The sequence below is a fragment of the Dermacentor silvarum genome, chromosome 3 (assembly GCF_013339745.2).
Source record: "Dermacentor silvarum isolate Dsil-2018 chromosome 3, BIME_Dsil_1.4, whole genome shotgun sequence".
Classification (NCBI taxonomy): domain Eukaryota; kingdom Metazoa; phylum Arthropoda; class Arachnida; order Ixodida; family Ixodidae; genus Dermacentor; species Dermacentor silvarum.
The window spans coordinates 230,122,713-230,138,278 of NC_051156.1; the positions used below are offsets into that span (position 1 = coordinate 230,122,713).

Genomic DNA, 15,566 nt, shown 5'->3' on the forward strand with positions numbered 1-15,566 from the left:
CATTCGCGTAATGTGCAATGTCCTCCAACAGGGCTCTTCCTATGGCCCCCCTTAAGAACTCAACGCTCTTATCAGTCCAGTATCCAGCATGCGAACGATCATCAGAGTTCAAAACGCAATTGAAATCTCCTAACACTATCAAATATCTGTCTGTTTTCATGTACTGCGATATTTCTTGAAAAAAGCTAAGCCGGTCAGTTACTTTTGTTGGTGCGTACACACATATTATTCGGAATTCCTTGTTGCAATATACGAAATCACAAAACACGAATCGTCCACTCTGACAACTTATCACTGTTTCTTCCACTATACCCAAACCTTTCTTAATAAACATACAGCATCCGGCCGCTGTGCCAACAGCATGGCTAACGCATACAGTATAGCGGTCACTAAACTGTACAACCATCCCGTCAGTCTGACTCTCACTCTCTATTTTAGTCTCCTGAATCGCCAAGATGTCTAAATCTTCCTCTAACATTACGCGTCGGAGCTGACGCTGTCTGCGTCTCGCCCTGAGACCTCTAACGTTGAGCGTTCCCACGCGCAATGGAGCTAGCGACATAGCCATTTCAAATAGCACGAGTAAAACAACGGCAAGGCGTCCAGCATTTAGCAACTTTCACAAACTGAGCGTCCCTGTCGGCACGACAGCTTGAACGGGCACCCGCGACGCCAGTCGCGTTGGTCACTGCGTCGCCTCCCCTTCTCGGGTGAGCGACGCTGACCTTTGCGCTGGGGCGTACTTTCCTTTCTTGGCCCGGGTCGACCGGACCTCCATCCACTGCGGCTCCAGGCGTTGAACACCTTCCCCCTGCGTCTCCTCATCTGGAGCATCACGTCGATGCCGTTTGGAAGGTGTAGCAGGCTCCTCAGTGGCCGTCTCATCAGGCGTCTCATATGGTGTGTCTGGCTCCGCGACCATCGCCACGTTCAGCTCGTCACGCCCATGATCCGCGTCTTCGGGTGCAGGAGGTGTCGTCACTTCTTCCTGCATTCTTCTTTGCCTCTGCTTTCTTCCTGCAGTGTCCTCCTGTGTCGACGCGGATGGCGTTGCCACCTTTTCCGCGTCACTAGCCACCTGTTCAGCCTGCGTTTCTAAGGACGCTGTCAGCTTCTCCGTTACCTCTTCCTCCATCAATTCGAGACCCTCGTCTTCAGGTTGCTTGCTGCCAGTAACTCTTGCATATGTACGCACACAGTCTTGTGCTTCATGGCCGAATTCCCGGCACTGAGCACATCTTGGCACTCTGCAGTCTCGCCTAATGTGTCCTTTGCGTCGACAACGAAGGCAAATTGGAGCTCTGCCGGGAACGACGACGAGCACTGAACCACCAAAGATCTTGAACAAATGGGGCAAAGCGTCCGGTGTTAAATCCTCTCGGAGCGTCATCCGCACAATACGCGTAGTGGACTCGGCTTGTTCAAAACCTCTCACCTTCCAATCCTCTTGTCGTACTTCTTTCACTTCGCCATAGTGGTCGAAAGTCCTCTTCAGTGCTTCCCCGGTAATGTGAAATGGCACCCAGTGCACTTTGAGTGTGATGTCTTGCTGTACAGCGTCAATGACGGCGCAAAAACGCCCTTTGACCTCCAAGCCACCCGCGTTAACCAGCACTTCCTTTGCCTCTGGCGTTCTTAGCTTGATCAGCCACACATGCGTCATTTGGAAGGGCCCTATACCAGTCACGTCTTTCAGTACACCCAGCTTTTGCAGCGGGTCACGGAAGTCTTCGAGGCGGTATGGTCTCCCGGTCACGTCACAGTGTAAAAACAAACACTCCTTCATAGTTTCTCCTGATGGCAAAGTCGGTAGTACATACCGATAACCCGGTGGGGCGACAGAAGACCTGTTACCACGGCCAGACGCGGCCGCTGAACCTGCTCTTGCAGAGCTCGACATCTTGCGTCCGAACGCGTCCGTGTCCAGAGGCAGACTGCGACTCAGCCATACAGCCACGCTTCCATGGGTAGCATTCGTGCAAGCCATATCATTGCGTTCGAGCGCCCTCGGTGAACGGAACCACCTAGAAACGCGGTACGGTGCGAGCGGCGCAGCGTGGCGCCAGCGGTCAAACGCTGTACCTACTAGCAAATGTAGTGTTGCGCCCGGCGTCTCGGGTCTCTTTGGTCTCCAGCAAGCGGCGACGGCGGAAGTCTCCGCCGCCGCTCCCGTATTCCCGCACGTGGTTAGTCAACCGCGTTCTTGCCGCGGCAAACGCCGCGGCCCCCCCGTATTCCCCAGTTGGTAAGTCGGAAGCCCTTCTTTATACCTAGTGTATTATTCTCTTCGAGGGAACCCTCAGCGATGTCAACTATAGCTAGCTGGCCTGCTCGAAGTGTTAGTTGCAGTCGTAATAAATGCTTATCCGAGTGTACACGTGGTTGTCGTCTATTGTTTCCTCGAGCTTGTACCGGACCGCGGTTGATGCGCAGGCATGCGCCAACTGCGGTGCTCGGTGTGCCGAGGCAGAGAGCCGTTGACTTCCCCCCATATCCCGACAAAGTTGAGTCGATAATTAATTCATCTTTCCAAGATATTGAAACGGGGAAATGTCGCAGCGCTGCGCGTCTGAGCCCGAGAAAGAAGAAGTAGAGTGGGGGCGCGTGAGCTCGGCTAAACCACAGCAGGAACCCGTACGAGGGCGAGAAGAGCTCACGGGTACAAACATTGCTGTCTGAGGGGGCAAGCACACATCTTGCAACACAGAGAGCACGTCCGCGGCATCATTGGTGCTATCTGTTATGGGGGTTAGCGCGTTACGGCGAAGAGAAATCGCGCCAGTGCCACAATCCAAAGTTGCCCCCCACTCACGTAAGAAATCAATTCCCAATATAATGTCGTGCGTTGCGCGTGCAAGCACAGTAAATTCACTCCGAAATCACCAAGAGGGCGTAACATTTCCCCGCCAACTCCGTGAAAGGTAGCGTTCCGATCCCACGAAAACATAACTTTTTGTCCGAGACGATTTTTTGAAGGCCAGACTCACAACAGACACTGCAGCCCCGGTGTCAATAAAGCAAAAGTGCTCACATTGTCCACTGAAACAACAGGAGAGGCCCTGACGTCACTTTTTTGAAGCCGGAAGTGCAGCCATGTTGGTGTGCCACCTCTCTTTGCGCCTCCAATCAGGGGGTTCTGCAGCTCGCCGGAGCAGATGGGCGCGAACTTTGAACTTGCATTGTTACGAGCCGCCGGAAGTGTGTGCTGCTGACGCGCGTCAAAACAGAGCCTACAAAACTTCTGCAGCAGTTTTAGTGAAGCAGACGCGCTCCTGTGTTTTTCCGTGGCACGTTGAAGAAGACAACGAAGACCCGCGCCGTGATTGCTTGAGTGTATCTATTGCTGGCCGACATTCATACTCACAGACTCAAAACACAACTTTCAAGCTTACGCACCAAACCCCAAAGTCAGCTTTTCTCGCGAACAAAAGGTGCTGCGGGAAAGACACCGGTGGGAAAATGTTATCTCACTTTTCAGAGACCGAGAGCAGCAGCGAAGCTTCAGGAGCGCGGTTGTCATGGCAACGTTGACATTTTGGGTACCCGTCCCAGTGCTCCTTTGCGAAAAACAGCACGTGACTTCCGCCACGGGCCTCTCCTGGGGTTTCCTTCCTCCATGACTGAAACACACATCCCAGTGAACCACAAATATCCATTGGATGTACCACAAAAGACCAAATATCCAAGACATTTAACGACGTCCAGTTTACATATATAGTACGTTCGACTGTTACGTGGCAGTCAAAGGTCATCCAGAGGACGTCGAATGTCCTTATGATTTGGACATCTCTTGCACATTCAAAGCTCTCGTGCATTGATCTTACATAGTGCGTTATGAGCACGCATTATACCGCAGAAATACAAGCAAATTGTCTCTAATGCCTAACAATGGGAAGCTAGGAGAGCAAAAGCATTTAATTAATTATTTTGCAATTTAACACGACCTTTGCTCGCACTGTTGGAGGTCTAGTAACGTTGCTGCCGGACACCGCGCGCAAAAGCCAATACTTTCGCCATTTTTTCGCTATGCTTTCGGTCTCGGGTACGTCATTTTCTTTCTCATACAAAGATGCTTTATTTTTCAGTTATATCTATTAGTACACTGTTGAAAATACGTAACCTTTAACTTGCTGATGTATTACGACAATTTATAAAGAAAAAACTCGCAATAGCTCTGACTTCGCATCGCCACTGATATCAATTCAGCAACACGCGCCTCGATGCAAGTGCGCAGCAATGTCATAGAGACAGACAGACAGACAACGAACTTTATTTGATCCTGAGGAGCTACTGTCAGGACCCCCTAACGGGAGGCCGTTGTAACCGCTGGCCGCGCCCACGTAGAGGACAGAACGCCATGACGCTCCGCCCTTTCCTGGGCCCTCTGGATAGCCTGGACTTGCTTTCGGAGTACCGTGCTTCTGATGGCCTCCTCCCATTCGGCTTCGCTGGAGAGTAGGTCGTTAGGTAACGCGGGACATCGCCAGAGCATGTGAGCCATAGAGCAAAAGGGTTCATTACAGTCGGGACAACCAGGGTCCACGTCTGAGTATATCCTACTAAGGAAGCCCCGCGACGGGAAAGATCCCGTCTGCAACATTCTTAGAGTAGCTGACTGACCTCTGCTGAGCTTCGGGTGAGGAAGAGGAAAAGCTCTCCTGCCAAGTTGGTAATGTTTAGTAATTTCATTAAATGTGAGAAGTGGATCGTTCTGCTGAGTCCCTTCCTGCCCCTCCGGAGCCTCCAGACCGTCGCGGCGCGTGAGTTCTCGCGCACGGTCGTGGGCCACCTCGTTGAGGTTTGGGAAGCCCTCGAGAACGTTAGTCCCCATGTGTGCGGGGAACCACGTAATATAATGAGAAGCGGGGCAAACCCTCTTCTCTAGAATAGAGGCCGCCTCTCGTGCGAGGTTACCCGATTCGAATGCTCTGATTGCGTCTCTCGAGTCGGTGTAAATGTAGAAATGCTCTGGGTCACACAAGGCCAGCGCAACTGCGATTTGCTCTGCTATACCCGGGGTGGCCGCCCTTACTGAGGCGGATGAGCGAAGCACTCCCCGCCCGTCTATAACCGACAACGCGAACATTCTCCTGTTGCCGTATTGCGCCGCATCGACAAAGAGCGAAGAGTCTATGTCATCCCTAACTCTCTTCAAGATGGCTCGTGCACGGGCTTTACGTCTACCCTCGTTATGATGTGGATGTACATTTCGCGGGAAGGGCCCCACCATGTAGGTCTCTCTCGTTTCCCGTGTCAGTGTTATCCGCCGTTCCTCCATTATCCTAGGAGCCATGCCAACCTCGTCAAGGATTCGCCTGCCAGCCTTGGTCGACGACAGCCTGACCACCTGGGCAGTGACCTGTGCCTCTATGATCTCGTCTATGTTATTGTGCATTCCGAGTTGATCTAGCCTGTCGGAGCTCGTGGCAATCGGCAAGCCTAGCACTTTCTTGATGCTCTTGCGCATGAGGGTATTTAACTTGGTCTTTTCCGATTTCGACCACACTAGAGCTGACGCCACATAGTTAATATGGCTCATCAGAAATGCATGGTACATCCGAAGGAGGTTGTCCTCACCTAACCCCTTCTTTCGGTTGGACACCCTAGCGATTAACCTCAACATGTTCTCCGTCTTGGCTGTAACGTGGGTAATTGTTGTGGCATTACAGCCCCTCGAATCTATGAGCAGGCCTAGGATCTTGACTGAGTCGACTCTAGGAATCTTCTGCCCATTATTCGCGTATAATGCCACGGGTAGCTGGTCGAGCGGTGTCAGACCCCTAACCCCTTGCCTCGCCGGTTTGTAGAGTAACAGCTCCGACTTACTCGGAGACAGCTTGAGACCTGTGTCCGCGAGGTAAGCCTCTGTCTCGTCCAAGGCCGCTTGTAGAGCTTGCTCCATTTCTGCTAGGGAGCCCCCTGGGCACCAGATAGTGATGTCATCTGCGTACAGAGCGTGACCTATGCCCGGGAGGCCGCCCAGCCTTTCTGAAAGACCCTTCATGACTATATTGAAGAGCAGTGGCGAGATGACTGATCCCTGGGGGGTACCTCGAGCCCCCAGTTCATACACGCTCGACCGAATCTGCCCCACTTCAATAGTAGCGGTTCTATTCATGAGAAAGGACCTGACAAAGGCCTGGAATTTGACTCCCAGGCCTGTCCCGGCCGTGGCCTGCAGTATGTATCGATGTAATACTGTGTCAAACGCCTTAGTGAGATCCAGGGCGAGAATCCCTCTCACGTCCCGAGTGCCGCTATCAAAGATTTGCTTCTTCAGCATCAGCATAACCTCCTGCGTCGATAGGCCGGGCCGAAAACCCACCATATTATGTGGGAAGAGGTCCATGCGCTCTATGTACCCAGAAACCCTGTTCAAAATGGCGTGCTCCGCTACCTTGCCTATGCACGAGGTCAGTGATATCGGTCTCATGTTGTCCAAATTAAGGGGCTTTCCAGGTTTTGGGATGAGTATCACCGATGCCTCCTTCCATCCGTCGGGTACCTCTCCTGCCTCCCATACCTTGTTAACCTCCTTAGTTAGTAGTTGCACTGTCCTATCGTCCAGGTTACGTAATAGCCTGTTAGAAACCTTATCCGGACCCGGAGCCGATCTGCTATTCAAATTGTGGAGCACCGCCCTGATCTCCGATTCTGTGAAGGGCGCGTCCAGCTCGTCCACCGTCGCACACTCGATCTGCGGATAATCTTCTTCCTGCGTCGGCCCTATGGGGAGGTATCTATCCGCGACGGCATTCAAAAGCGACTGTTCAGTACCACCCTCCTGTTTGTGCCTGTGTATGACTTTACTAAGTGTTTGCCTTTGATTCCCCTTAGCCTGCGCGTCACCCAGGAGGTGCTTGAGGAGGTTCCACTTCCCTCCTGAGCGCATGGATCCGTCTACTGCCGCACAGACCTCGTCCCATTGTAACCTATTGAGTTCCGTGCAATATCTTTCGATCTCTCTATTAAGCTCCGCAACCTTTTTCCTCAGCCTGCGGTTTAGCCGTTGTGTTTTCCACCTCATCAGAATCGAGGATTTGGCCTCCAGCAGGTGCGCTAAGTGCGGGTCCATTCTTGGGACTTCCGCTTGCGTCTTTACTATTGCAGTAGCCCTCTCTACGTCTTCCGTGAGCGAGTCAATAGCCTCGCCAAATGAGGAAAATGTGTTCGTTCGCTCCTTCCTAATTTTTCTAAACACATTCCAGTCCGTCACTCGAAATACCCTGGTAGGTCGGGCGTCCACACTTAAGGTTACTGCCGCTATGAAGTGGTCACTGCCCAGGTTTTCCTGCTTATTGACCCACGTGATGTTACCTACGTTTCTTACACATGCCAAATCAGGTGTTGTGTCTCGCGCAACCGACGTGCCCAGCCTAGTGGGGAACCCTGGGTCCGTGATTACTGTAAACGCGAGATCATCCAGGATCCTCACCAGATTCTTTCCTTTTACCGTCTGTCTGACGTAGCCCCATGCACTATGAGGGGCGTTAAAGTCCCCGGCAACTATCAGGGGAGAGTGCTTGGCTATCGACGTCGCCTTCATTAGCAGAGACTTAAACGTCTGTCTCTGGTCTGACGGTGGGCTATAAACATTAAGCACAAAGACGCTCTGCTTAAGCCAACCGTGCGGTATAACCTCCACGAAAAGGGCCTCCATCTTACCCCGTCCAGAATGAATTTGATGCTCAATAAAGGGTAAATTTTTTTGATCATCGTGGCTAATCCTCTTCCTCCCTCGTTCCTGACCGACACAGTTTTGAAGCCAGAAAGGGTAGGGACATCACATAGTGTCTCTTGTAATAATAAAATCTGCGGCTTTTCCACCTGATTCGTTAAAAACTGTCGTAGTGGAGCCTTGCGCTCCGCAAGGCGAACAAACGTACCACAAATAGCAGTCAGAAGCACAGCTCGAAATTTCAGCACGCAACTGTACAGTTCTGCCTAGTATACACGTACTTGGGCCATGGTCAACCGCACAAAAGTCGAAAAGACACAAATAAAGCACACGCTGCTCACGCCCGGAACATTGCCATAGAGAAAGAAAAAAAAAAAAAAAAGTTTCTTTCTCTATGACATTGCGCCAGTTTTCAATGTCATAGAGAAAGAAACTTTTTTTTTTCTTTCTCTATGGCAATGTTCCGGGCGTGAGCAGCGTGTGCTTTATTTGTGTCTTTTCGACTTTTGTGCGGTTGACCATGGCCCAAGTACGTGTATACTAGGCAGAACTGTACAGTTGCGTGCTGAAATTTCGAGCTGTGCTTCTGACTGCTATTTGTGGTACGTTTGTTCGCCTTGCGGAGCGCTTACGGGAATACTCGGGAGGCAATGTTTTGATGGTTAATTTTCGCACATGTTTGTATCGCTTGGTTTCCTGCGTTCCTCTTCAAGTGTCAGGGATATTTCTCATTTGCAATGCCTATCTCTAAGTCTCTGGCAGCATTATGTTATTGGCACTTTTGTGATCTGAGAAGCTGCCTGACCAAGTTGCCTATCAAGATGAACATTCCATCTCTGGATTCTGCTTGCGTGGAATTTATTTCACCATATATTTTTCAATGCAGCTAGAAAGTACTGGCTTTCTATCTTGAATTCGGTGGCCCCAGAAGCAAGTGCTGGCAAGCAGGCCATGCGCTTTTGGTCATTAATTAGTATGTTATACTACCTCTTACTAATCAGTTTTATTCTTTTTAATTATAATTGTGGCACTGTGCCTGCTAGTCATTTTGTGCCTACTCGTTACTTGTGTTTTAATGAAGTTTAATTTTCAAGAATCTGTTTTTGATTACGTTTTTTTTTTTTTAGATCCGCGTTTAACCTGTTTGTATACAGCGAGAACATGTAATGAATAATTTCATAAATGTGCGTGGCTGGGGGCCGATCATTTTTGTAATAAAGCTTTATCAGTTGTATAAATAAAAAAAGTAACATTGGTATGACATTGTGAGTTTCACTGGTGTGCTTTACCTAGTGCTTACTGAACTCACTATTTTTCATTTATCCATTGCAGGATTTGCAATGATGCATAATGATCAAAATGCGGATTTACGGTTTTGTTAGCACAGTTTTCGGATTTTGATGAGTGCTAGAACTATATATAAAAGTTGACAGTCACTTAAGCGAACACTAAATTAAGAGGATGAAGGCAGAAGCCTGCGCACTCGCGAAGCATTAATTAAATTATTTGTCATTCTCATTCGCATGCGTTGTTACTTCTATTGTTTTCTCCTACCAAAGTTGTGGGCTCGAGTGCCTTAATTAACTTCGTCATAATTAACACCAATGGTTGCGGGCTCTACTCCCACCAAAGGTCGAGGGTTTGAGTGCCTTAATTGTATCTTAATTAACTTTGCCTCAACACCAAAAGTCGTGGGTTTGACTTCCACCAAAGGTCGAGTGTTCGAGTGCCTTAACTCTGCCCTAATTAACTTGCCTTAAGTAACTTCCCTCTAATGAACACCCAAGGTAGTGGGTTCGACTCTACCTTCACCATGTCAATTGGAATCCAACTTGGAGATAATTTGTAGATGTGGCCGATTCACCCATCTCTCCAAGTGGTTTTGACTCCCAACAAAGGCCGTGGGTTAGAGTGCCTCAATTAACTCTATCTTAATGAACTATCCTTAATTTGCTTCGACCTAATTAACACCAAAGGTCGAAGGTTCAATCCCCAATTTTGGTGCCATTAAATTTTGGTGCTGCAACGCTGGACATCGGATTTTTCGACCATTGAGCCATCTAAGGATTTCACCTTAATAAGTGTTGCAATTTATATTTTCACATTCACACGTTTACACGTTAACAAAACATTTCAAGCAAAGTCACCAGCTACATGCCGACAATGGGGGCAACTGTGCCATTAGTGTGCCTCAGCAGATGTACCATCGTGGACAAATTAAATGCGAACAGCGGAGTGTGTGGCCGAAGCATAACTAAAGGTATACTGTGCATGTCGTCGGCCAGTCGTCGTGCACGTGCGTGGGGATGTAGTTCTCGAGGAAGAGTGCAGCGCTGCTCGCCCTATTGCGATAAACGTCGCCCGTATTTTGTCCGAAAGTTGTTTTCTCATCTCTCCTCCACAGTGCCATACCCACCTGGCAGTACAGTGTTATGGTGACTAGCACCATCGCTACATCTGTAGTGTGATATAGCTGGCATGCTACCCAGCTTGCTAACGTGCATTGCTTTGCTTTTGTTACCACCATCAAAGCTAACAGTGTCTAATCGTAATTTGAATAGCACGAAAAATGTATTGCATTGGATGCGCAACAACAGTGCTAGCCACCTTAAAAGTAATCTCAGATAGGAATGGCACTGCAATAGTGGGGTGAGAATACAAGCTTCAAACAAAATACACGTGACGTAATACGCACTAGGACAAGCAGCCCCGCACTCCGCATAGAAACCACATGCATGTACATGTGGTACATGTGGTTGTACATGTAACCGCGTGCGTGTAAAATGATCGCTAGCCGACGCCGCAGACTGTGCTTTTAGTTACGTTTTGGCCACACACTCTGCTGTTCCCATTTCATTTGTATTCAATAGTACATCTGCTGTGGCACTCGCAGGTATGCAGCTCAGTATAGCGTCAGCAGGAAATATCCACTAGATGTTCTATGGACCTCCTGCATCCCCAAAAAGAACATCTATTAGAGGTTACTTATGTCCAGCTGCGACATCCTTTCAACGTTAGAGCAACGTGATCTGGATGGGACTTAGATTATCCATGGTACGTTTTTGTAATGTTGTTTGGATAAATATAGATATCTATAGGATGTGTGCAATGTCTCAAACATGATGTTCTATGGATATCTATGGTACATTAATGGTTCACTGGGATGATCGCACAAGGGGGTCTTGATGAAGATGAATAACCCCCGTCGGTCGCACCAGCTAGTTTCCCGGCGGCGGCTAGACGGACAGACCGACAGACGGACGGACGGACGGACGGACAGACAGACAGACTCTAGACTAGAGTGTACTAGAATATGGTCGAGTGGGACGAGCGGCTGGGGCGGCGCATGCTTTGCAGTGAGGCGCCCGACGTGGAAAAAAACTGGGGCGGCGCTGCGGTCGAACTGGATTGGGCTGCATCAAGGTCGCGCCGTTGGAAACTGCTGGCCATACAGCTCGGCAGGGTCATTCGTAGTACTTCGCGCGCTGGTATTTGCGTTCAGACAGATCAAATGGGGTTCATAATTGCATATGTCATGTATTTATGTCTTAAGAATAAATTCCTTTCCTTTCTGTTCTTTATTTATTTTTTATTATTTTCTAATGCCGCTTGGTGATTGCGCGTGCATTGCGGCCGCAGTGTCGGCTTTCATTTTACTATGTTATTGTACGGTTCCCTTTGGAGAAAAAATGTTTTTGTCGTTCTTCAAGCAACATGTATCTCTCGTGTGTATTGTTGCGCATATAGTTTTCCATCAGTAGGTCTTGCGAAACGCACACGAAGCAACGTATGTAACGTTCCTGCTTGCCGCTTCAAACAAGTAAAGCATATCTGCCCCATCCGGCGCCTTGTACTCAGATTTACTGGAAGCATTGGTATAGATAAAAAAAAAGAGAGTAAACTGCAGTGCAACATTCCATTCAAGTGTCCGCATTTCTCGCGTAACAGAATGCGGAGTAATTGGTACGGGGTCATTTATTGCAGTCGGACCTTGAGCGCCGAAAACGGTTTTAGTTAGCCATTCTATATGCTAATCTTTGGCCGTAAGCCGTACGTGGATTTTTTTTCCAGTCGATTCTTCAAAAAATAAAAAGAAAGAAAGCCTGCGCGGTAGCCTAATTAGTGCCTATATCGTGGATACGGCGTTGCGCTGCTAATTATGGAGCTCGCGGGTTCAATCCAGGCCGCGGAATTCGATGGGAACGAATTGGAGTAGACTCGTGTACTTCTATTTAGGTGCGCGTTAAAGAACCCCAGGTGGCAAAAGCTAAACCGGGTGCCTCATAATCGTATCGTGGTTTTGCCACGTAAAAACCAAGAATTTGCTTATATTAAAAAGAGAAAAAGAAGAAAGCAGGTGGCTGCGTTCTTCGGCCTATTTCTGGGGGTGTAAACAACATAAATTATTCTCGAGTCTGATTTCCGAGAAAAACATGTTACGTTTATCCTATATTTCATGCGTAATTGTAATGCCGTTCCCAAATGTATGACCGCTCAACTCTGTAGCGTTCAGTTATGCGATGCACTATCATAACGACTATAATGAAACAATTAAAGGAACGGCATACCTCACACACAGGTAGAGATATGTGCAGATCTGTTGCGTTCGTTGAAGAAGATAAGTGTGGTACCACATGGGGCACTCAGTTTTAATGGGTTGCAAACATGATGAGACCGTCAAAAATTCTTGTCTGACTCAAGTTAGCAGATTTACAAGCTGCCCCAAAACGGGGCGTTTATATAGAGCTAGGAACTTGTTAAGCAGGACTTATTAACACCCGTCCGTTAATTCTCTCAGGAACTGCGCCTCTGCGCAACAGCCACGACTATCCGACAGCAAAATTATTCGGAATAACAGTCCTCACTTGCATGCAGTCACTCACCTTTGAGATTTCAATAGTGCTGTTATGCATTACATTAGAACGGAAATGACTATTCCGCGTCGTACATCATAATAATAACACTTGCACACACACAAACACACACACAAACGCACACACACACACACACGCACGCACGCATATATATACAGGGTGTTTCAGCGAACACTTTCAAAATTTATTTAAGGTTACCTGTGGCAGATAGCCCGATTCTAGTTAAAGAGCTGGTCTACTGGAAGAGGCGGACATTACTTGCACAAAACATTGAAATGCATAATCGACTAATTACCAAAAATTGGCTAGTTTTTAACTAATTACCTGATGGCCCATATTGCAATTTACAAATTGTAGTCGTGAAGTTCGCAAAGCGGATCCACTTGGAATTAATTATCAGGATAACACCAGTTTCGAGATATTAATTCCCAAACTTTGCGCAGAAATGCATTGGCGTTCCAGCTAGTTTTGTGCATCAATGCGTAAATCGACGTTTTGTTAAAAACTTAACTGCAACACCAATGCATTTCTCCGCAAAGTTCGGGAATGAATATCTCGAAACTGGTGTCATTCTGAGAATTCGTTCTAAGTGGATCCGCCTTGCGAACTCCACGGCTACAATTTGTAAATTGCAATGTGGGCCATCAGGTAATTAGTTAAAAACTTAATCAGTGAATTTTTGGTAATTAGTCGATTATGCATTGCAATTTTTTGTGCAAGTAATGTCCGCCTCTTCAAGCAGACCAGCTCATGAACTAGAATTGTGCTCTCTGCCACAGGCAACCTTTCAGAATTTTCGAAAGTGTTCGCTGAAACACCCTGTATGTATGTATGTATGTATGTATGTATGTATGTATGTATGTATGTATGTATGTATGTATGTATGTATGTATGTATGTATGTATATATATATATATATATATATATATATATATATATAAGATGGTTCCAGTATTTACTAATAAGTGTGTTTGTTACTGCAAACACGTGCGCTTATTCCGGTCGGGAGTTCTCACTTTCTCAATTACTGCATTTCGAATGTTTGTTATTTTCCCCTTATATATATATATATATATATATATATATATATATATATATATATATATATACCCTTTGAGTTCATTACCTAGAAATACATTGGTCATTCTTCGCGCCACGCAGTAATAAACCTGGTTTATTTCACTGTAATATTGTTTTCTTCGATCCTTGTCCCTGATCAATATCCACCAACAAGAAGCGCGTGTAAAATGACACGATATCAATACTACATGTTTCTTACGTAGCCTTCATGGTGCGGAGATACCAGTTACTTTTAGAGGACAGTGGTAAAAACAGCAGTTCACCTGGCTAAAACTACATTTGGCACCGGCCGTCAAGATTCATGGGCGCACCGAAGCAACTAAACCATTAAAAAATGTACTGCACAGTGGTTCTGCGGGAAAAACTGGGCGTCCGCCAGCGTCCGCGTAGCGAACGCGCGCTCGCTAGCAGACGACGCGCTTGACAACGACAGCAAAATTGAAGACGTCGCGTTGTATAATCTATGCCTCAAATATATATGTTTGGCAAAATGGTTTAAACATACATTTTCAGTTGAAATAAAGCGCTACATTAAGAGCGTACTATGCGCAATCGGCCTCGGCGCACGCAGCGAAAGTACGTTGAATATGCCGCGGAGCGCGTCTCCGCCCCAATCCAGTTCGCTCGCAGCGCCCTCGCACTATTTTTCCACACGCGGCGCCTCAGCGGTAGAGCGCCGTTCGGCCCACTCGACCATTGTCTAGTACACTCTACTCTAGACAGACAGACAGAGGGTGTGTTCCAATTCTGGCCAGCATCGGAGACTGTCTACGTGGACAGCTAAGGAGACAGCCAAGACAGCTTCGAGGCCATGTAATGGAACGCGTTTCAAACCGTCTGGATGACGTATGGAAGACGCGTCTGCTACGAGACCCCACCTCGCGGCGACAAGAAAAAGTTGAGAAAAGCACGCATTATTTGTGTATTTTAAGTCCTTGCGCCTGCGAACCTATGAAAAATACGATGTGACTTACATTAAGGGCGTAAGAAAGCACGTCTACGTTTTCTTGTGCGCAGACGACCTGCCTGTCGGCGTTACAAGCATCCTGTTCAGCCGCCATCTTGTTTGGACAGGAAAGTAGCCTGCATCGTTTCTGGCTTCGATGCTGTCTTCGCGAAGCTGTCTACTTTGACGCCTTCGTGAGAATTGGAACGAGACTTAAGATGGCCGCTGTCCACTTAGCCGTCTACTTTGCCGTCTTAGGCGAGTATTGGAACACAGCCAGACAGACAGACAGACAGACAGACAGACAGACAGACAGACAGACAGACAGACAGACAGACAGATAGATAGATAGATAGATAGATAGATAGATAGATAGATAGATAGATAGATAGATAGATAGATAGATAGATAGATAGATAGATAGATAGATAGATAGATAGATAGATAGATAGATAGATAGATAGATAGAAACTGTCAAAGTAGCAAATGTTCACCAAGAAATGCTTCGCATTTAAAAGGGGCCTTTCATCGCTTGTAAGAACGCGCGGCTGCAAGCGCTCACGACGCGGCTGCAGTTCCAGGGAGTTGCCGCCTCCTTTTGCCCTGAGCAAGATGGCCGCTGACCGGTTCTCGACACATAGGCGGGTATGGGTATAGTGCCTAGAATATACTTATGGGCGACCGCCGCTCCAGAAGTTTTCTTTAGCCTGCACATAAATGGCCAGCGATGCCTGAAATAAGGCACTCGTGGACTTTACTTGGTGGAACTGTGAGAACGCATACACTAACGGCGGACTAGCACTGTAGTTCGTGTGTGTGATTATGGGGAATGTTTTTTTTTTTTTTTGTGCTTGTTTGAATTTCGACTTTCGAATATTCGACAAGGTGTATTCGATTTGCCCGCCCGATGCAAAAATCCCAACCACATTTCATCATCATCATCTATTCTTCCATCGTGCGATTACGGTAGTGCCGGTAGTTGGATCTC

The 15,566-nt window shown here is 47.7% G+C and overlaps 1 protein-coding gene across 1 annotated transcript; it reads right to left on the bottom strand.

The window, feature by feature from the left end:
• Positions 1 to 685: 685 nt before the first annotated feature.
• LOC125944450 (uncharacterized) lies at positions 686 to 1,935 on the bottom strand. Its single transcript, XM_049664960.1, has one exon. It carries the CDS (start codon positions 1,898 to 1,900, stop codon positions 686 to 688), a length of 1,215 nt encoding a protein of 404 aa, XP_049520917.1. The 5' UTR covers positions 1,901 to 1,935.
• Between the last annotated feature and the right edge of the window lie 13,631 nt (positions 1,936 to 15,566).